At 41.3% G+C, this 23,238-nt stretch overlaps 1 protein-coding gene across 1 annotated transcript in view; it reads right to left on the bottom strand.

Moving 5' to 3' along the window:
• Positions 1 to 4,733: 4,733 nt before the first annotated feature.
• Positions 4,734 to 23,238, bottom strand: part of LOC112466984 (UDP-glucuronosyltransferase 2B30-like) — a 29,727-nt gene continuing 11,222 nt past the window's right edge. The window contains exons 3-4 of the mRNA XM_025035377.1: positions 17,887 to 18,106; positions 4,734 to 5,918 (exon numbers count right to left, since the gene is read on the bottom strand). Of these exons, the coding sequence (XP_024891145.1) occupies positions 5,612 to 5,918; positions 17,887 to 18,106 (527 nt within the window). The 3' untranslated portion in view covers positions 4,734 to 5,611. The remainder of the gene's footprint in view (positions 5,919 to 17,886; positions 18,107 to 23,238) is intronic.

Here is a 23,238-nt window from a genome sequence, read left to right as displayed (position 1 = left end):
GGGAGGAAAATTAATTTTCCATTTTCTTGAGAAATTATGAATGTTTTTACACTCAAACTCCGATCTTCCTATGAATTTCTGCATTTAACTGCATCCTAGAAATTTAGTTTGCAAAAGTCCTTTCTTTTCTATATCTTACAGCTTGAAAAGCAATTCTAAACTTTAATTAAGCAAAAATGAATTTTAAACTCATCAAATTTGATTAGAAAGTTAAGATTGAATACTATGAATAAAAAAATATGTTACATCTTTTGTGAGCGCATACATTTTTTCTTGCTTAATAAATGTAACGATCCATTTATTTCAAGCGTAGAATAAAAACTTTATTAATAAATTATTTCAAATTTATTTTTACTTTGTTGAATCTATTTTTTATTTTTGCTGTTATATATTTAGATTTCGTGTAAATTGCATTGGTATTTAGAAGAGCATGAAGTTAGAATTCAATGGATATATTTATTTCTCTACATTTTTTTTTCAACAGCAGGGATTAAACTTTACCGTACAAATCACTTCAAAATCATTCGCCAATTTTTCGATCCATCGAAAAATTTGTTTCTATAGTTATGCGATCGACGGATTTTCGAGCGTTAAAAAAAAATTAGAAAAAATTATAGAACGAAATATGCAGTACGGTCGATTTCCTTCCGGAAAGCTGATACCGCTCCGAATCAAGCTCGTCGGATCGCTCGGGAGCGTATTTCCGGCGGAAATCGGAGATCGATCATTCGGTCGGTTCGTTTTTCGCCGTTTTCGTCGGCAGCTGTTTACGGTTCGCGCGCGTTGATTGCGAGAATGAACGATGTCATTCCACGGCCGCGGTGGCATTGTAATAACGTCGTGTACACGCCAAAAAGTAATTTCGTAATACGATCCGTCGGGCGGGGGCCGCCCGGCGATACGTAGCGCGTACGCGATGAAATTGTTATCGGCCGGAAGTACATCTGACATTTGGCACCGTTACGACTATTATTTAATGCGCAGCACGGAATTCTGCGTCAACTGCGCGCGCGGCCTGCGAATGATAAATATAATTAACGCGCGCATTCGGGAGGCCCACTCGTATAACCATGCGAGAATGCGTCGCGTTACAATTATAATTCTCCGTATTCGGTCGTTAACCCCGTGATGTATGGGGTGGCCACAGAGGCATCCGCGGAATACTGGCGCGGCTGAATCGAAAAGGATGCGGTTCAAATTTACTCCGCATTGATGCTTCTTAAGTTAAAAGTCATTGGATATCTAATATCTAAGGATTCTTGTAAATCTGTCTTTGAAGATATAAATAAAACAGCGATGCTTTATTATTTATTTTATTTCATGGAGATTTTAATTCAAAAAAATCGACGTAGGACTTCGCGAGAGCCATACGAAATATAGTTATTATTTTTGCGTTTGAAGCATCGTGCTTCTTGCTCGTCAGTCCAAAACTCGTTTTCTTTTTCGCGGCTTGTAATTTATGTTTAATATTCGCTAGAAGGTGGATCTTTGCGCGCGGGGCTCCGGATGTGACACGAGATCGGTCGCGCTAGTAAGCATAATGCATTGCCGGGTAGAAAAGTAAGGTGTAAGGTTGTAACGCGTTCTGGTCGGTCGACGCGCGAAGTATGAAAATACGTGAGACTTATGAGACTTCGCAGTGTTCCGAAGTTTCTATTACGTCAATTCAGAGTTGCAGGAAAAACCATTTTCGAAACTTCGTCCACCGGAGGGTGGAAAACTTCGTCCGCCTTCCGTCTGTCGTAACAGCGAGTCACGCGTCCAATGCGTAAAGGGACGAATTTATCATGCATACGGTTAACATACCAATGAAAGTTGACACTTTTGCATGATAAAATATGACATCCATATTCATCATTGAATATGCGACTTGACAGCGTATAATATAGGGACGCTTAGGGAACCTGTAGGTCGGATAAAGACCAGATTGTTGTTAAAATAAAGGCTTTCGCGTTACATATTTATTTACCTTAAAATTTATTCGTCGATTTGTTCTAAAATTAACGCGATTAACTAAGAAAGTTTAGGACGTGTTGCGGTCTATGAGTTCTCGATGTCGAACGAAGAGCTCGCAATTCTGGAAAAGGTTTCAGGCAGTTTTGGATGGTTTCTTGCATAGAAGTGTAAAATATATATTCCGAGCTGCATGTGAGCGTAAGTTTCATCTAAAAGTGGCGAACAAGGGGGGTGGCGGAATAAGGGCCCCTCCGTGATAGCGTTGCAAGTCGGAAAAGTAAGTTCGCGCGTCGCGTCGCGGCGGACGACCACGATCCGAGAGAGATATCGTTGGAATTATGATTCCCCGGAGATACGAGTCGGCCTCCAGAAACGGAGATGACGGTGGGAGATGATGCAACTTCGCGACATCGGCTTCAGTACTTTCCTGACTAAATAATTCGCTCCGCTTCCGATAACGGGCCCGGACAGACCGCGGTATATCTGTCGCGAAAAACGGCTTCCCGGCAATTACGAGTAGCATATATCAGCCGCCACATCCCTATTCTCTGAATTATATCTAAGCGAGGTATACGTGGTGTCCCTCGCACAGCGAATTTGCCCTCGATTACACATTCTTTGGCGGCGACACAAATATTTTACTCGCAAAATTTACTCGCAAAACATGACAAAAATTTCTTCGTTTTTTTTTGTGTATGTAAAAAGAATGCTGCGAATTTAAATTCTGTTGGAAAAAAGCTTTCTAGTTTTTAAAAAAAAAAGATTAATCGAAAATTATTAAAGAAAATAATATTTTAGTGAAATATGTATGGTTCTTCTTTAATGAATTGTATCTACAGCGTGAAAACAATTTTTAAAAAATTCCTTCAATTGACTTATATAGATCAGAACATCAGAAGTTACTTGTGTTTTAATACTGTAACAAAATGATACTTATTCTTACAATCAGTTGCATTTACGAGAAGATACGCGATATCCGGACACCATGTATACGGTCTCTGTGAATCATATCTCTCTTTCCTTCTAATCGAGCCGAAGATAACGCCGCCGTTTTCCGTCCATTACGGCGTGTCCCGATTGTAATGGCTCCTTGGGACACTCAGATCGCCGTAATTTGATCTCCGTTTTAAGATAAGAACCGTATTAACTGCGCGACGGCGTAAGCCACCATCCCATTTCCCGTGCGCGAGAACACTTTTCGTTGTAAGCACGCGGTTGGACTGGTTGGACAGGAGATGGTGGGACAACGTCATTCGACCGCATTACCGTCGCTATTAACATTCTAATCATTCTAATCATTCGCGTAATGTCGTTTCGCGATAATTGCGCTTAACTAGGTTTCCTTCTCTATATACCTATATCACAGTTAGGGTTATTATTTGTTGAATAATGAGACAATCGACTAAAGTTAGTCCCCAATTGTAACAAGGAATTGCATCAAACTTCTTCATTATGTGTGTAATATGTTGTAAGATAAAGAATATGTGTTTTTAGAAAGTAATTCTAAAGTTAAGATTTAAAACTTTCCTAATTTCTAAATTGAATAACTTTAATTACGCATATATAGAGTTGAAAAAAATATTTTTTAAGATATTCTGAAAGTTTAAAGTTTTCTCTTTAAAAATATTATTTTGGAACTTTTTATGTGGACTTAGTCGAATTTCACACGTTGCATCCTCGAAGTCGATGGTCCAATAAAAGAATTATATTTTTTTTAAACGAATTTTTCTCATTGAACCATCGGCTGCGTTCCGACATTCAACTGATTGATAGAACCGCGGCCTTAACGCGAGCGAATCGACGAATCCGCGCCTCGTTGCTCGCCGAAAGTGAATCTCGCGTGGGAGTAACGTATGCGCCATTGCGCACAGTGCATTTCGAAAGTTTCTGTTTCACACGCGGGTGAGTGAGTGCTTAGTGTCGCGGAGCGTTTTCTCGGAAGGGACCGCGCTCGAGACGTTCGACGCGGTATGTACCCCCTCCTCTTCCGCCCCCATTCTAAATTTCCCATTAACCTCAGTCGCATGTCGATTTCGCATCCAGTGATACCGGAATGGAGCTTCTCGGCCCCTCGCTGACCGAGCCAGGTGATACGAAGAGAGAGAGAGAGAGAGAGAGAGAGAGAGAGAGAGAGAGAGAAGAGAGAGAGAGGTACAGCGTCGCCGCGAACGGTGACGCCAACGCCGTAAACTCGACAGCCCTCGACGTGGTTCTTGCTTGCCGTTGCCGCTGTGCTCCGCAACCGAGGGGCGGAAGCCGGTTGACGCAGTGGGAGACACGGCCACCTGGGAAATATCCCTTAATGCCCGCAAAGCTGCCTCACTCTCGTACGTCTCTCCGTGCTCTCGCGGCATTTCCATTCCCCTTTCTCCTCTCTCGTTGTTCTCTCGCTTCTCTCTCGCGAGCTTCCAGCGCGTTTCTCTTCTTCTCCACTTCCTCCACGTCTTCTCTACATTCCGTTACATCACCTTTTTTGTTTTTGTTTTCTGCTTCTCTTCCTCTCTTTGATGTATCTCTTCAATGTTTCTAATTCTTCCTAAATCTTTTTCAAAATTGATAAGAGCAGGAATAAGAAAAGAACAATATAAAAATATAAATTATTATTTAATTATTAAAAATTTACATCTTTTTTGCCGTTGGAAGTAAATCAGTTCGGAAGTATTTAGAGACTTGTGTTACCGCCTGAATAATTCTAATCAAAACAAGCAAACATTTTGAATATAATATACATAATCTTTATAGATCTAATCGCACATAATAAATATATAGTTCAGATATGGTGTTGTAACAAACATTTGTTAAATCTGGTAGAATTTATATTAAAATATTCGCAAAATATGAAAATTATGTATTTCTCCAAGTATATAAAAATAGGTATATTTTATATATTTCGAAATATATTTGCAATTGATGATGTACGAATTCCCCTTGTGTGTACGTATGTATGTGCGGCCATGTTGCACCTCGCGATAATGAATTTTAACTTCGATTACAGGAACGAAGAAATAAAGGAACAAACGCTTTATGCGACGCGAGTCGACGGAACATGAAGAATAGTTTCGTCGTCTTTTCCGTAAAACGGGAGAAAGTAAGAAAAAAACGGAAACTAGCAAACTATAAGTTTTACACCACCTGCGCGTTGTTCGGACGAGTTCCAGTGTTAACGGTTATACTTGGATACCATAAAATACTGCAAACTATCCAGGGATTAAACGACTTTGCCCCCACACGCCAGTTTTAAGGTCCGCGCTTCCCGGAAAAGAAATCGCCGATAACAATTAAGCTAAAACCAGCCGACATACGCGAGCTGTAATATAAGTACTTCCTGACTAACTTTACGTAGAAATATCGAAAAGACATAAAAATCCACTCGCGACGCGCGATATTCGAGTCCGGCGTCGCTGAAGAAGTACGAAGAGATTTAATGACAAACGATCACGCGAGAGATTTGAAAAAAATTTCCGAATAAATTTTTCACGTGATTTACCGAATTTACTTCCGTTGGCCGATTACTCCGGCTCTCCACCGCTCGAAATTCGTTCGTAATACGAGCGTCGACACTTATACGAAGGATCACGTTCTCTGCTATCTTCTACCTCGAGATCGCTTTTTTTTTCAGACGCGATGCTCCACGGCGAGACGCCGGCGTCTGTCATCAGTCCTTCTTCTTACTCCTCTTCCCGGCCTGGCTTCCAGGCGTTCCTTTGACGGCGCCGAGTAACGACAGCAACAGCTTGATCAACCGGAAGAGGATGTAGATGAACGCCGCGGAGACGATAATCAAAACAAGCGCGACGTCGACGAGAAGACTCTGGTACCAGGGTAGATCCGCGCCCTCGCTGCGGTGGTAAAATCTGCCGTTGCCCCGGGCGATGTATTCCGTCCACCATATCGCCGTCTCCAACGGTGTGGCAGCTCGATCACGGTAAGCCTTCGAAAGCCTCTGGGCGTTCTCACGGTAACTGAAAAAGCAGAAGGAGATATCTCGATGAAATATATACTTGATCGTACGCACTCTTTCCTATATCCGACGCACAAAAAAAACTATCTTTCTATCTCTTTTATTTGCTCTTTTTATCGTGTTCTACTCGGGTATAGATGTACAGCCAGAATGACGCGTGCGCGTTAAAAGAACGATTGTAACTCTCATAGAAAGCGAATATCCATTTTCATTCATGTCTAATTCGCGGAGGACAGTCCGGGTATTCGGATACACCGCGGTCGAAAATACCAGGTCGATCGATCAAACCAGATTGCTCGTTTAAATTGGGATGACGATTTTGGGTGCTCCCGATAGGTGTGCGCGTGTATGGCAAAAGTGCGTATCGCGTCGGCCGGTCGGCGAGCAAACACCTGTGCGTATAACAATCGCCGCGAGATGCGTCGCGATTGTTAGGGCCGCAGGAAAAAAAATTTCGCTAGGACAAGGGATAAAGGGAGGATAAAGGGGCAGAATGGCGCGCGCGGACAGTGGACGGCGGGAGAGGACGGCCGCCGCTCGCGCAACCACCCTCGGCAGACCCGAGGCACACAATTTACCGATCGGTACTCTCCATTATTCGTGTTTACAGCTGCAGCCCGCGAATCAACCTGATGCACCGCCGCGCCACGTCTATCCCCCATGTGCGTAACCTACTCCCCTCCCCCCTGCGCTTCCCTTTTCCAGCGCGCCAGCCCTGATCCGCCGCCTGTGTCACCCGCGCCGCTCGTGCCCCGCTATTTGCCTCGGTCAAATTCAGTTGCAGCCCCCGCGGTGGTTTTGAATTAACCATCAATTTTGGGCGCGCCCGACGCTCCCTTCCGCTCGGGGCCGCGCCTGTCGACGGTCGTCCTGAAACACGTTGCTTCGGGGGGTGTCACCAGATAAAACCTGAGGGAGGGAAGAGAGGAAGGGGATATTAATTCATCACGCCGACGAGATAAACTCGCGTAACTATATCGACCGACCGAAAATTGCCAGACGAATTTTTTTTCACCGCGAGTTAACGAGTGAAAGAATATACTTTTTGCCGGGGGCAGAAGAGGATAGGGTGGCGAACAAGAGAGAGGACGGGGGAGCGGAACAGGTCGGTGAGCACGTAGGACCGTCGCGTGAAATTTAACATCGCATAAAACGCATTCACCTTCTGGCTATACCCCCGGGGAGTGCTTCCGCTGGCCGTGTTGTGCTTCTTTTTGCATTTACAAATTATCCGCGAGTGCGCGAGACGCCAACCGACCGCCGTGCACTGCCAACGCATCAATATTGAACGTGTGACGTTAACCACGGTTTCGTGTTACACACCGGCACTCCGCGACGTGGTGGATGCATTTATACGCAACTGTATATACACGATCGTGTATGCGCAATTTGCAAACGCGTCTGAAAGGACGGCGGCATGGCTATGAATTTCTAAAATGCGTGTCGACTGTGAAGACTTTGTTCGCAACCTTAATTCAGCACAATAAAAGTGCCTAATGAATTCATTTGACACATTCACCGCCAAGCGTATTTTAGCTGATTTTCCATTCACACCGGATTAAATTATTTTATATTGAAAAGATAATAAAGATACTTAATTTTTAGAGTGTTGAATTTACAGTATTGAGTTGCACAAAAATATGATACATGATACATGATATTTATTTGATAGTCGCTGATGTTACAAAACGTAAATTAAAAAAATCAGTGTCGGTCCCCCAGTGATCGATATAACGGTGAATGTGTAAAAAGATACAAAATTATGTAGATTGTTTGAAACAAAAAATTCTTATAAAATATTCTCAAAACTGTTTTACTCGGTTAAGCGATTTTACATAAATATGTATTCGCAATTTTAGTGGAAAAAGATCTTTGTGCACGTCCCCATTCTCGCCAACATGTTTTTTGCTCCTTCTAAAATTTATTCTGCGTGCTTCCAGGTTTTAATCAGCGCGCAGCGGCTTGATATCTCGTTTCGTATTCTTTTTTAACATAATTTTAGGCTTATGTTTGTAAACTTTGCCAAATTTAGGGGAAGGCGATTAAACAACATTTAACTCGCAACAATAATGCGAAATGCATTTAGGATTAAATAACAAAGTACACGAAACGCAGGTGTCCGCCGCCTCTCTCTCCGGAAATTTCGCATTGCGTCGGACTTGCATGTGTACGTGTGTATCTATTGTTGCGCGTCAACATAGCATGTACTTGTAATATAAAATTATTTAAACAATGCAGCGTCGCATCGCCAATGTTGCCTCTTCGCCGCTACTCTGCTGGCGGACCGATATAATTACGGATACACACGATCGAGTGAGCATTCGATATTCCAACAAATTCGCGAAACAGACGTGAATACAAATCGGCCGACAACGGCGGCCAGCAAAAATAAACATATTGCGTAAAATAATGGGGGACACCGAGCGAACGACGCAGCATTAGTAAAGCGAGATTGTCGGTGGACGTGTCTCTGCGATCGTCGTTAAATCGTTCAAATTTATTCGTTCTTACGTAGACGATGTGTACCTAGTCGGATTTTATTGTCAGACTTGAATACGATAAAAGAGGCGATCAATACGTTAAATGCATTACCGCCTGCGTGTAACAAGATAGCACGTCTGTATACATACATTTAACAAATACATCAGATGTATCAGTTTTCACACGATAATTTGTGGCCCTCGTTGTGGCCTTACTGTAAGATACATGCAATTGCATAATTTTAATGAGTCTAATGAATTATAGCGATAGATTAACGAGGAAATTATTTAGAATAATATATAGGAAAATTAGTGATGTAACTATCATAATAATCAGACATTGACAGCTATCGATTAAATCCGACTAGCAATATAATCTGCAATAATACACGTATTTTAATAATAATATAATATAACGGATTATTACCGAATGTATAATATTATGATCGAAATTGTATAATTGTCATATTTGCAACCCTCATTTTTGTGACGCGTTATCTACGCGCGTTGTCGTTTATCTACACGCGACATTTCTATGACATTTGTCTGAAAACGCGTCGTTCCGTGTCTCGACTTTATCGATGCTACTGTTAAAAAAAAAGAAGGAACACCACCCGAGGGAGGATCACGATGGCGATTCAGACACGAGAACGAAGAATTGTCAGTCCTGGCCATTACGAGTGAAATAATGAGGGATGCGGAATCCTCCCCTTTCTCTTTCTCTCGCTCTCTTCCTCTCTTCCTCTCTTTCTGCCGTTAAACACACGCTCGCGTTGCGAGCACGTCGTTTTAACGTCGCGTGAGTCGTCCCAATTGTCGAACGCAACAACGTTACATGCATGAGTAATGTAAAATTGTCGAGCGATTCGAAAGCGCTGCTCTCCCTCTCTAACCCTCTCTGCCTCCCCCTCTCTCTCTTCCTCTTTCGTTTCCGCGCGTCGCCGCCTTAATTGCCGCTTGGTGTTGATTTACGAGCTTTGCCTCTGCCGACCCGGCAAGTAGGCACGCTCGCTTCCGATCGTATCGGGGTATCGGTGCGGCATCGATGCGATACGCGTGTTTCAACTTTCGATCCCTTTCGACCCTTACGGACGACACCATTTGGATAGCGTAATAATACATGGCGCTTTTTTTTATGGTACCGCAATTTTTAATATTATTTTTTGTAATGTTGGAATGTCGATGCAACATCGATATGTGATATTTTGCTGACATCATTATATTAATGAAATTAGTCTTATATAATATTGAATATATTATAACTTTTTTATTTTAAATTCTTTACAATATTAATATTTTGTAGAATCAATGCTTATTATTTGCTATTAGGCAGTTGTCAATATTCTAACTCGATATTTTCATCAAGCATGAAAGTAACTAGATAAGCTGGATTTTAGCGCGCGCGCGCTCTCGTGTTCACAAACGATTGCGTCACGCGCGTAAACAGGTGATTTGTATCGCGTACATGATTTATGTGCCTGAAACACGAATAAGCATTTCCAGCTTCTCGATGTCCATTCACCTGTTTTTCCCGTGGAAAGCACCATTTTTAGTAAATTACTTATCGGAAAAAATATGTCCAAAATATCAAAATTTAAAATATTCTAACAATAAGTAAAGAAATTTTAAAGGTATTTTTAATGACGTACAAACAAAATTCAATGTATAATAAAAAATATATCTAAAAGAGATATATATCCCGATCGAGGTATAATTTAGAAATGTATCAATTCAACATTCGTGAAATTCATTAGCTACATCTAATATCAACTTCAAAAGGGGTTGTATTATATATCCAGATGCTATCGCTATTCGTCTAAGATTACGGGATGCTTTCTATGCGGCGCACGCGAGAATCCTAGACTGATCAAAAGGCAGTTGCCGGAGTACAACGTTACTACGAGACCTTCGAAGATAACGTCCGCGCGTTTCTACAAGTGATAAATATAATCAGCACGATCTCAAGATCGTATTACAGTAATACGGTCCCGAGTACGGTTTACGACTTCTCGAAAGAGCCGTGACCCGTGCCAGCGCCATATAACTCCGAGGTACTCCTTTGCCCTTTGCGTCCCCATTCCCCCGGCTTTCGCTGGTCCCCGCAAATGCGGGGGACGCGAAGTGGCCGTTCAATCCCCGAAGATCACTGCGCGTGATTGCGCTTGCAAGCCAAACTTGGGCTTATACAGCTCGCTGGTACAGCGCTAGTGATGTATAATGTTTGTGTTGACATGCGACTCTCCCTCTCTCTGGACTCGCGAAGAAGATCCGCGAATTCACAACCTAGTTTGCCAAGTGACATTCTTGAACGATCTTGAATTATACAAACGACGTTGAGTAAAGTTGTGAAAAACTCTTGCTCGGGCTATCACGAAAAATCTTGAAGAAGATTCACAAACTCATAATTTTCCTGCGAAAAGCTAAGTTGCTTTCGATTGTTTTGAAACTTGGTACAGATTCCTCATTCACTGAAAAGAGATCTAAAAAGAGTTTTTTATGATGTAAAGATTAAAATAGTTATTCAGAAAAACTAATATAAATCGCAAATATCACGGAGTTATTTTAATTCTACCAATTAGTTAAAATTATTGTTCTAAAATTAAATTTCGTGTAAATTTTATACAATAATTTCTTATATGGATAACATACTTCTTTTCTTTTAAAAAATAAACTAAATATTAAATGTGAGAACGATTGAAAGTAGATCAGGCCAGGTTAATGTTAGATTCACACCGAGAATCTTTTTTGAAAGCGCGCTGCTCTCTATCAGAAAAAAGCTTATGTACCAAATTAGGGAACGATCGAAGTCAAGTCGACAAAAATCCTTCTTGGATTTTTCTTCATTTCAGCAAGATTTACCAAATTTCCAAACAATCGGAGACCGTTCTGGAAACTTTCCCCTTCTCGAGTCCTATTTGAATTTCAGATTCGGCCTAACTCTCCAAATGGGGCAACATTCCGAACATAATCAGCGCACGAACGTAATTTTATTCAATTCCAGACAGGGGGATGGGGCGAATGTAAAATCGCAATAATTTTTCTCGCTCAGGCTCTACCGCTAACTCATAATTTGCCATTGGAAAAAACGAGTTTCGACGCGCGGGTGGCGACTTGCCTAACCCAGTACAACCACAACGTACGAGGGGGTTGAACGAGGTGTATCGCGAGATACGAGATCAGTGCCTTAACGTCACTCTCTCGTTCTTCTTGCTCTCTCCACTGTTCTCTCCACCGCTTCTCCTTCTACCACGAAGTACGAAAGTACTTTGGACCCATAATCAAATTCGACTTCAAACTACCCCCATTCACGAGGGGGGGTAGAGCTCGCGCGATAACTCGCAGGCGTTACTTAAGCGCACTGTACCGGGTGGCGCGCGCGCACAGGAACATGCTCACCCTCGCACTTATACATCAAGCTCGCTCATCTAATCTAACACGCACGCACGTATACGGTACATCGACACACGTACGCACACCGCAAAAGCCAAGAGGGTAGTATGTACTTACGGGCGCAAGCTGGCACATAAGAGCGACGGTAGTCAAAGTTTCGGCAGTTTGTAAGGAGGTAAGGCACCACCCTTCGCCCCTCTCTCCACCCTTTCCTTTCTCCCGTGTCCACCCTCCTTCTCATCCCTCTGACTTCTCTGCGCTCGCTCTGCGCTTCTTCTTCGGTTACGGCTGAGGGATAACGTAGTGCGGTTCCGTCGTCGAGTTAGCCCGACATCCCTAACTCCCCCGCCCCGTTCACCCACCCCGGCCCCCACCGCCCCCTTTCCTCCCTCTCAAACATTTCTCCCGCGCTCCATTTCCCCTATGCCGCGTTACCGACCTCACCTTGTCTACTTTATTGCCATGTTGTTCTTGTCCTTACTCTTTCCCGCGAGCGAGTAACCCTTTCCCAGTTCCACCTCCGACGAACCGCCATTCCCCAATTCCCCTTTTTCTCTCTGCCGCCCTCCCCCCCTCTCCCGCACGCCACATTTCTACCGTTGCTCACCCACGGCTTTTCCGGCCGGATTTATTCGAGAGGCAAAATGTGCTAGGGACTCTTATTCTTTGCGGAAGCGAGCGAGAGAACGAGAAAGAAAGAGCGAGGGAGAGAGGAAAGGGGGCTCTTTTTCTTAAAGGCAGAAACGAGAACTGTGCGGGTCCTATGAGTGCTTCGGCGCACCTGCTCGCCTGTAAGGGATGTAATGGGTCGACGAAGGTGGACGAAGAAGCTGGGGATGAGAAAAAAAGGAGAAGAGTTACTCCGCGGAAAACGAGAAAGTGCGGCGTCGCGTAACAACCCGATGGCCAAGGGGATGGTCAGACGAAATAATTGGATACACTCGATATCGTTAATTTATTTCTGCAGAATGAGTCCCTCTGCGCTGCAGTTTACAATCCTTATTCCTTACTCTACTGATAATACACTTCGTTTTTATCTCTGGGACCTGAGAGGGATTCTTTTAAATGTCTGACGGCGATGAACTTTGGTACCGAATATATATCGCAGATTCCACTTCTCGCGTTTTATTTTGCTCGCGGATCCTTTTGCGGCGAATTTTTATATATGCATATGAAAAGATAAATGTGGTCTTTGTATAAAAAAGACGCGTTTTAATTTTTTAAAAAATCTACCTTCAAATTATTCCACGGTAATTCCGCGCACATGTCGGCAGAAGGGACTGTATTGATCGCAACGTCATGAATGTTACGATTTCTGCCGCAAGTCTAATTAATCTCGATCTCCCTCACGCAAATTGCCCGCATATTTAAACAAATCGAGAGAAAATCGCTCTCTGTCGATTTACCCCGCTCGTTGTTACATCGGTTTGACGAACTATTTTGTAAGTTGGCGGAAAATGTAAATATTTCAATCCGTGAATTACGCTCTCCCACCAAACATTTGCTTTTTGCCGAACGTTCTACGTTAATTAATTCCTTTCATTATCAGGACTGCACGCGCTCTATTATTTTAGCCGCCACGCGAAGCGAACATCATTGTAACGCAAAATTGTAATGTTAAAATCAATCCCCGGCTTTTCACGGGACGATCTATATTTTCAATCAGTCATATCCTCCCTCATATTTGTTTCATCGTGTATTTCACATTATGATTTAGGCATCGCGTAAAACAATGACGTCCCGTCTTTGTTCGAGTTACTCATCTGATGCACTCATTTATACAAAATTATTTTTTATTTAAAAACTTACAACATTATTTTTATTAGCGCTACAAAAAAGCGGCCTTGTCTGCATATCGCAGTTTCAGTCGCTCTATGCAGGTAAATCCGCAACATGAAGTAATTAACGCGTTACGAATCCGTACGACCTATATGACATCATCGGCGAAACGATGTTAGCGGCGCTTTCAAACTGTTCGATAATTCGATATTCTCTCCGCTCCTATAATATCGTATTCGAATAATCGCACCGTATTTTCTAAAACAATGCGAACTCGCCATAGTGCGAACAATGGCATGACGCACATCTGATCCATTTCAATAATCATACTCGCATTGTCGGTATGTGGAATATTGAAACACATATCCGGTTAGAATCGCTCCACGGTTTAGATTAGAAAGCAATCCATATTGTTCTCTCTTGAGCCCAAATACAAATGTCATATTTTTTAATAAAAAACGAGATTAAATTATTTTTTTAACAATTGAATGAGAAAGAAATAGTTTATGCGCGAAGGAATTTATATATATAGATTTTCCAGCTACAATTACATAATTACGTCTAGTTTAGACGTTTGCTAAATTAAAAAATGCTGGATTCAAGATAGCCGACTGAATGCAATTCTGTAATAAAACACAATTTTTTTAATATAATTAAGTTAACGAATTTTATGTTCTAATTAGCATTTCTTTTACATTTTTTTCCGTGTTTATTTCGCATCACCGTTCCTCCACGGGGGATATATTTTATTCAAATCTTCTTCCTCTTATCTTAAGAAATCCGTACGGAGAAATACAAGAGACGAAGGATTATAACTCAGAGGATCATCTTCCGGAGACTGAACGCACCGGGCGTCCGTGGATAAATTCATGTCTGCGAATGGTATTATAATGAAACTGGAATCGCACGTATATCGCCTCAGCTCTAGCGGGATCCTTAGCTAGAGGTCCAAGGCGCCGGCTCGTAAATCCGACGACATCGTGATTACACTGACGTTAAGGAGTGTCGTACGACGCGAAAACGAGCAGTCGGGCGCAACAGTTTCATATCCGCTCTGATTTATTAAGCCGGCTTTATCGCGCTCGGCTGGGATTGTCCGCGCGTGCATACGGACACGCCACACCGTCGATCTGGTGTCGCGTGAAAAATGATTGAATTGCAGCGTATTTATTCCTGTCAACGTATGGCGCATTAGTCACGCTTTATTACCGCGATGGTAATTGTTATTAAATATTTGCGCATTTCAAATTGTACGTATAAAACGGTGGTGTCGATGTCATCGTGGCTCTGTTTAGTATCGCAGTTCATAATTTACGATAAGAAAGTTCACAATCTTGATACATTTGTCCGCTGTAATAAAATTAGTTGATCATTAAGGAAAAAGAGAAGTGATTAATTTCTGTATAAACGGATTACGAGGGGATGAAAGAAAGTAATCTCCTTATAAACTCATGGTTACTGGTCATTTCCGTGGTAATTAGCGACTCGCAAATTTTTGCACGATAATGCGCATCAGCGCCGCTTCGTTTCGTCAAATTAAGCGTGCCATATTTCATAACGATTTTACGGCAATCCGCAAGAGTATCGTGAAAAACGATTGCTACTGGCGAGCCGAGATACCGGAAATGGTAATCGTGCGGACAAGTCATGCCTATTAGTTCCGTAATTTTCTACAATTACTTCGCTCTACATAACTGACGTTTGTGTCCTGCGCAATTAATAGATGGACATGCATATGGATTACGCGCGATCTGGCTCTCCTCATATTTAATCACACAGCGGGATCTCGAAGACAAAAGGGGATGCTCGCGGCACAAGACCGCGAATAACTTTGCTTCGTCAATCGAAGTATAACCAGACTTGAGTTTTTGTTAGAGCAAAATTTCCGTTAGAGTTAAGTTTAGGAGTCTCTTTAAGTTATCTCTCCCTCTTTAACGCATATTTAGCATTTTTGTGTGAAACCGACAAACGTAATTTCTATTAAATTGGAAATATCAAATGAGTTAAATAATTATTTTTTATATGTACAAAATTTTGGACGACAATAGCTTTTCCATGTTTTTTTGTAGTATAGCACAAGAAGAAAAATACGGTAACTTTCAAAGCGTGGGTTCTTGAAGCCTCTCATTGTTATCGCTTGAGTTAACATCGCCTTAAACACTCTGCATGTACCATAATTATAACGCTGTCATTCTTCAGCGCACTCGTCGAATGCAAATCTCACTTCGAAGGAAGAAAAACAGAAGCCGCACACGCGCGCTACCACAAGTCGAGACTTCGAAAGAAGCCGATGTTAGGCGGCGATTACGATGATACCAACCGGCGTTATTAGAGTCACGCACATAGACGCGCAACGGATGAAAATTTTACGGCGGAAAATACAGCCATAGTCACCGAGGTTTTAAAATTGCATAAATTTTCTTACCCGCATCCGATTTTGTAGGTACGTTGTGGCATATTTAGCAGAATGTGTCGCTCGGTCGGAATATTACGCGTTTAAATTTAGAAATGTTGGGTGAGATATGAAAATGAAATAAAGCAGCGTGAAATCTCATGCATGAAAATATCCATTAAACGAGACTGGCAATTAAATAAAAATGTTCGTTTCTTTTTTAAATTAATATATCAAAGCGCAAACACTTTGACGCTATAAGCAACCACATCAGAGAAACCCGGTTAATTTCGAGCTGTGTAATAATTAAAATATAAAAAATAATAAAAAAAGGTTATATATATATATATAATATATATATATAATCTTTTATTTTTAATATTTTTTATTATTACACAGCTCTAAATTAACTAGGTTTTTCTGTGGTTACTTGTAGCTCAAAAGTACTCGCGTTTTGATATTTTAATTTAAAAAAATATGTAATACATTTAATTTATCGGTAAATTTCACTTTTAAAATTTTAATTTAAGCGTTAGCTCTTCTGGGAAACCTTACATAGAAAGTAAAATGTAGCTGTCGTAAGAATTCTGAAGAAGCCGGTTACGTCAAATAAACGAAGATACAATTTCTTCGCTTTATCCGAAAGGGACGTCGACCCCTTCGTTTCTCGATCCTCCACGCGTTCGGCACTTCCATGAGCATACCATGGAGGGTTATAGCTCGCGGTTGGCTTGGTAACGCGCGTGCGGTTAACAAGTTAACCGTACTTGGTTAGAAGAGAAAGTGAAAGAGGGGAGGAAGAGAAAGGACAACGTTGAATAATGTAAAATTTCATTTCGGCACGCCTCCACGTCGTCATCGACGGCACGGCGTGCCGTTGATTCGGTATACCCCCCGTGAAACATTTAATGCTTGCGAAATTTCCCATGTGATTTTCCCGTGCCGGATACACGCGCCAGATGTACTCGCTCGCTCGATCCCGCGCGTCCGTCGATCGGGACGAAGGCGAGGGAATTAAAAGGGGACTGGAGAACCATCCTGGGAACACGTCCGCTCTTTCCGCGATTCGTGCCTCGAATTTGCGACGAAGAGAGCGACGGCGTGTCGAAAGAGAGAAAAAAAATTGCCTGCCGGAGGACTATGCCAAGAGTGCTGAATACGCCCGCGCCGTGCCCTGCTCGACAGCTTCCTCTACCCTCCCCCCCTTCCCCAACACAACACTGTCTACTTTCTCGGAGAACGAGAGAGACAGCGGTATGCCGCGTCGAAGGAAAAGAAAGGGATGGGATTAGGGGATGTTGAAAGCTCTGACGGAAGAGGGATGGAAAAGGGGTAGGGGGCTAGAAGGGAGTTGGGAACGCCAGTGAGCCGCGCTACGGATTAACGAGGCGCCTCGCTGCAACGACGATGCACTTGCCGGATATCCGGTGCGTCCGGACGGCTCGTGAGATATTCAACGGAGCGAATATCCGGATAGATTATGCTATTCTCCTTTTTTTGCCGCGATCCTTTTCCGTCTCTGTGCCACCATCCTCGCCGTGACATCTCGCGAGTGAGAAATTTTAACGCGACCGATATATCGGCGCGGCACGGTAGCTTACTGTAATAGATAATTCTACACCGGAAATGCGTCGGCGAAACTCCAGACAGTCCGCCGACGCGTCTACACCGGGGAAAAAAGTCGATTTCAGATCCGCGTTCCCTAATAAAACGATCACTGAGAATTTAATTTGTTAATCCATGCGATTTCATTCTCCATTTTTGTCACCGATAAAAAAAACCCGATTGTGAAACGGATTTTAACAACATGAATCTCTCTTTGTGTCTCGCAAAGAGATTTTCCTTCAAAGAAATATAAATAAATGTATTAAAGAAAGGTAGAAAACAAGTTTCTCACTTTAGAATTAAAACAAAAAGAAGATACATACCTGGTATTGTTGAAAGCTTCGTCCAGAGCGTGTCTCAATGTCTGTTCATTTAAATTATTGTATTCAATCACCACCGCGGCACCTCTGGTCTTCACGGCAGCAGCATTGTGGAACTGATCACCGAACATCGGCAATAAGATCATCGGTAAACCCGCGTAGACCCCCTCCGAGATACCGAGAAGTCCTCCGTGACCAAAGTAACACTTAACGTTCGGGTGATCTGAAAATATAGTAAAACAATAACTACAACTGACAATAATGGAATCGATTAACAATTTAAAATACCAAGGGATAGCTATAGACAAATTGGCTATGAAAAATCTCTGCAAGGTTAGAAATATTATCTCACTAAATACAATTTTTCGAAAATAAAAGTTAAGATAAATAAAAGAGAGACAAATCAATTTATTTTGTTTATTGCCTAGAATCAATTGAAACATTGTTTCGTTCAATAGTGATATTGTTAGTATTCCATGCCATGAAGTTGTAGCTTTTTCGACAACCCCTGTTGCAAACAACAGGGTTTAATTTACAAAGCCGGTAGCGCGGGCGCGCGCTGGAAATATTCAAATCGCAATTTGCACTAAAAATGTCAGGGTCAGAGAGAGGCTCGTGTACGCAGGTAACGAGCCGTTATAAATGACTCCGGCTCTAAAATGGAATTGCCAAGAGCACCTAATCTTCCGCGTGCACGCGTGCGGCGGCACTTAATTGATTAATTACGCATACATTCGCGCTTGTACGCGCGCTTATAACGAAGAATCTATAATTTACAATGCAATTAACGGGCAAATTACGGATTCGACGCGGTAATTCGTAATTGATTGTGACGCAAATTACGAGTTTAATTCATTAACAACCGCGTATTGCGCCAATAATAGTCGAGGCTCGAACATCCGAGGTGTCGAGGCGGGCAAAGGATATTCCTTGGCCGATTCGCTGTATATATATATCTCACAAATTATCATCGAATATGCACGTGAGAAATTTACACCTATCTCTTTCCGCCATAATAATATATCTATAAGTATGGTAAAAAAGTTTACAATGTGTAAGAAGAAAGAGAATCCGCATAATTTTTTTATGAAACATATTAATTTACAGATTTATTTTTATAATTTACTCAAGATTTATTATTTAAAAATATTTGAGCGATCTACACGCCATATATAGATATGAAAACACTTGATAATATAATTTTCTTCAAATATTTGATGTACGGTATACGCTAAAATTACATTTTATTTATGATTAACGTTAATGCAGCTCTTCATTAATAATGCAAAGAAGCAACGCTTCCTGCCGAGCTCCCGTTGAGCTTAATTAGCATTCGCCGATATTATAGTCTGAGATTTTTTCAATTATGATTTATGAACGCTCCCATCAAAACTCCTGTATTAGAACAAAGTAAAACATTTCTACCGATATGACTAATATCATAATTAGACGCCGTATCGTCTCTTTTTTGTGTCTCGCTTCTTTCTTCTGTATAAATTCACGCAAGTGCGTTATCTGTCAGTCAATATTGAACATATTTGCGTGGAATTTTTCACGATCGCCAATATTCACCGCGATAAAAGTCGTTCGTCCTCCTTCGCGGCTGTCTGTATTCGTTCCTCTCGTGTAAGAGCCCGACGGCGCATCTCCGGCGTCGATCTTAATGTCAAATTCCATTACCGCCAACATTCACCCCCTATCGACGGTGGAAGGAGTAGACAGGGATAGGATCCACGGATATACGCGGATATTTGCGAGGGTTTACATTACATCCGCACAACGTGTACGCGTGCACGAATATATATCCACGCACCGTATCGAGAGGATGTGCTTCTTTTGACGACAAGTGCCGCCGCATCTCGAGGTTTCGCGCTCTCGATGCATCCTCCGTATCATCTCCCGGCGCACGTCAATACGTGACAAGGGATATCTATCGGCGTGGAATTTTTGCGATCGGCGTGAAAGAGAGAGAAAGAGAGAGAGAGAGAGAGAAATGCGTTGGTGACGAAAAATCGGAGAGGGAGAGATCTCTTCCATCGTGAGTTCCGCACTCCGAGATTTCCGCCGCCACGTGGTAAATCACGGGCGATATAAAATCCTCCGTGCGCCGCGATGCGCGCGAATAAATGTTATTCGCCACCGTATGACGTGCGGTAAAAGATAACATTAACAGGGATCAAACGATGCTCCCGAAGGGGATGCTATCGGCACCGATAAGAGAAAACAAAGGAACATTTATTGAGAAATCTCACAATTACGTGTTACATTGATGTATCTTTATTTAACGACCTTTTAAACCGTGTTGAAAAATTTGATGATGTTTTATACATTCTACAAGATGAGGAAAAAACTTACGTATTCATAAAAAGAAAGTACATACTTTTTAACGCGATCGATATTGCAATTAAGGCGGAAGTAAGAGGTGATTCTTCTCGTCCAAGAATTTTGTAGCTCCCCGGATGTAATACACCTAACTTTATAGTGTTGCATAAAAGATTGAAAAAAGAAATTACGGGCACGATCTCGAAGGATACGTGAAAAAAAAGGGAGAAGAGAAAAGAACACGGAAAGTACGGAAGTAGCTTCGAGCAGGCGGGAGCGGGCGGGTGGAAGGAAGAGGAGATCAAGGTAGAGCAGTCACGAAGGAAGATAATAAAATTAAAGTGATCGATCGTAGCGTCTGACCAACTTGCGACATAGTTTCAGCGAGATTACTTGAAATACTTACGTCGTCGGGGGCGCCCGGCTGTAAGTATAAACGGGAGGAGAGGAAATTCAGAGAAGACTGTTATTACATTATTATAATATTGTTACATATAACTCGGCATAGTGTAGTAGAAATATTAACAAGAAGAGGGTTATTACACATAATTATAATATCAAAATATGATATACGCATATGACAAGTTAGATTATTGTATATAAAGGGATATTATGGCGTGATTATAATAGCAAGATGACGCATAACGATATGAATTTCAAAAGCGTGAGATTGTTTTGTCGAGAGATTTCACATCGATATTCGTAAGTATGACGAATCGTGTCAACAATATTACGTTATTAAATACACCTGTGCGAACGCGATTAATAACGAACGCGCGGATTCTCTCTGCGGGCCGCGATATTCGTCGCAAATGTCGCGTATATATGGTAACGGTAGATTTCTCGACGTGCGGAAAAAAAATTCAGAACGATTCTCTTCACTTATCAATCTTTTCCCTCCTCTCCAGCAGGAGCTCCTCTGCTTTCCTTGAATCCATCCGTATCGAATATTCGCAAAGTATATACGCGCGGAAGCTCGGTAAGGAGACGGCGATATCTCCTCTCCGTTGGCGAAATCACTGTTTACGCTCGAACGTGTACGGAAATACGCATCGCATCGAAATCGAAGACGCGATGAGCGATCCTGCCCGAGCTCGTTCCAAGTTCGCCCCCAGGATATACGAGCAACTTTCGACGATGTGGATGTAGAACGCATTTGCGAGAAGAAAAACACCGACGATAAGATTAGAAATCGTATATACGGGGGGGATCACGATTGCGAATCTTTTTTGGTGTTCCCTTGGTTCGCGAATTTTCAAGTTGAAAATAAGAGAGATACGAGAGGATGCTTTCCATCGACTGGCAAATTAACGGAACGTACGGGGATAAAATGGAAATAAAGGATGGCTGGCACAGAGAAAGGGAAATAAGAAGAAATGAGAGCGAGAAAAATAATCTAGTCGTTAATCCGAAAGCACATATGAGTTTCGCAGTTGTAATTCTGGGGCTTAATAAAGGTAAGCTCATTTTTCATCTCGGGGAATATATTGCGGAGATGTAATTTTATAGAACGTACAAAGCGAGATACGAATAGCATAAAGGTATGTAAAGGTGAGGAGAGAAAAAATTTCTTAATCTAATAAACTTCTGCTCCGTTAAAGAGAAAGATTTCTTTTGAATGTCAATTTTACAACCAAATTGTCTAAGCTCCATCTGTCCGAGGTATTTGAGCTAAATACTCTGAGTACGAGCGATATTGTGTTATACATTAAAAATTATTTTTAAAAAATAATAGCAACACAAAGATATGATTAAGTATAATTCAAATAATTTGATGCATATATATTAAATCGATAATAAATGGTTAAAACACACAGCGATATAGTTTTGTAATTTGCGAACTACTGACAATGAGTTACGTGTAACGTTTCGGTATATATTTCAACACATGTTGCAGCGATCCGTTATATCATATCTTGCGGTGTAGTTGATGTTCCTTACACAAAACTTGTCGGTGTTTCCTTACAAGAAAAAAAATCGAAGGTTAAATGTGAAGAGTGAGCTGGCTAGAAAACTGTTTCGCCGTGTTCTATCCACTGATTTGGAAAAATTTCATCAGGAATGTTTCTCATTTCTCGAGCATATAGTGCGCTGAGCATTTGTTGTGCAGAACCACATTGTCTGACGAATGCTTAGTATATTTTCTGATAAATATTATAACGCATTCTGTAAAAAATTTTTATATTTTTCTGCAGTAAGAGTTACATCAATAAAATACAGCTCAATTATTTATTGATTCCACACCACATGTCAATCACTGATTATTGTCTTTGATATTAAATTTATTGTAACTAATATAGATTCTCGATTGATACCAATAATTAATTTGCATATTATGTAAATTAACATTTCCAGAATAAGTAAAAATAACGTCATCAGTGAATAATATCGAAAAAGCGAAGTTTGCACTAATTTGTAATTGTCTTGAACTCATTTACAGAATCTAACACAGTTCACGAAATCCATGCTGTGTAATTCTTAGTAGAGATTGATGTGATATGAATGAAAGTGACGACTGAGAATTCGTGATACACTGATGGCTTTCCCAGACTGACGTTTAATCTATCGTAGACTAATCTGAGAATCACGATTCATCATCGCAAGAACATTAAGTTCATTGCTTCCACTATTTACAGAGTTTTGACTGTTACCCTTACGAATAGCAAAACTTCTGGTTTCTCTTAATTTTTGACACTATCTTTGAAACGGAGGTATATTAAGCTAAAAGCCAAATTACCAGAACACGAAAAATTTTATATGGAATTAATTTGCTAATTATTTGCTATTTTTTGCTTTTAAAAGTATTTTTTTGCTCCAGTTATTAAAAAGTAACAAAGGTAAATTTTTAATAATGTGAGCAAAAAATAGCAAATAATTTTGGTATTATTAACTTTTTGCTTTGACTTATATGTATATGTTTTTTTTATAATATGGCTGGATAGCTTAATCTTAAGCTATCCAGCCCTTCGTAACTTTTTAATAGCTGGAGTAAAAAAATTATTAATTAAATTAATAAAAAATTAAAATATTTTT

Source organism: Temnothorax curvispinosus, unplaced genomic scaffold (assembly GCF_003070985.1).
Source record: "Temnothorax curvispinosus isolate PA1 unplaced genomic scaffold, ASM307098v1 QBEX01016800.1, whole genome shotgun sequence".
Taxonomy (NCBI): domain Eukaryota; kingdom Metazoa; phylum Arthropoda; class Insecta; order Hymenoptera; family Formicidae; genus Temnothorax; species Temnothorax curvispinosus.
Note: the sequence above shows the minus strand (reverse complement) of the source record. Positions and strands in the feature narration are given on the sequence as shown.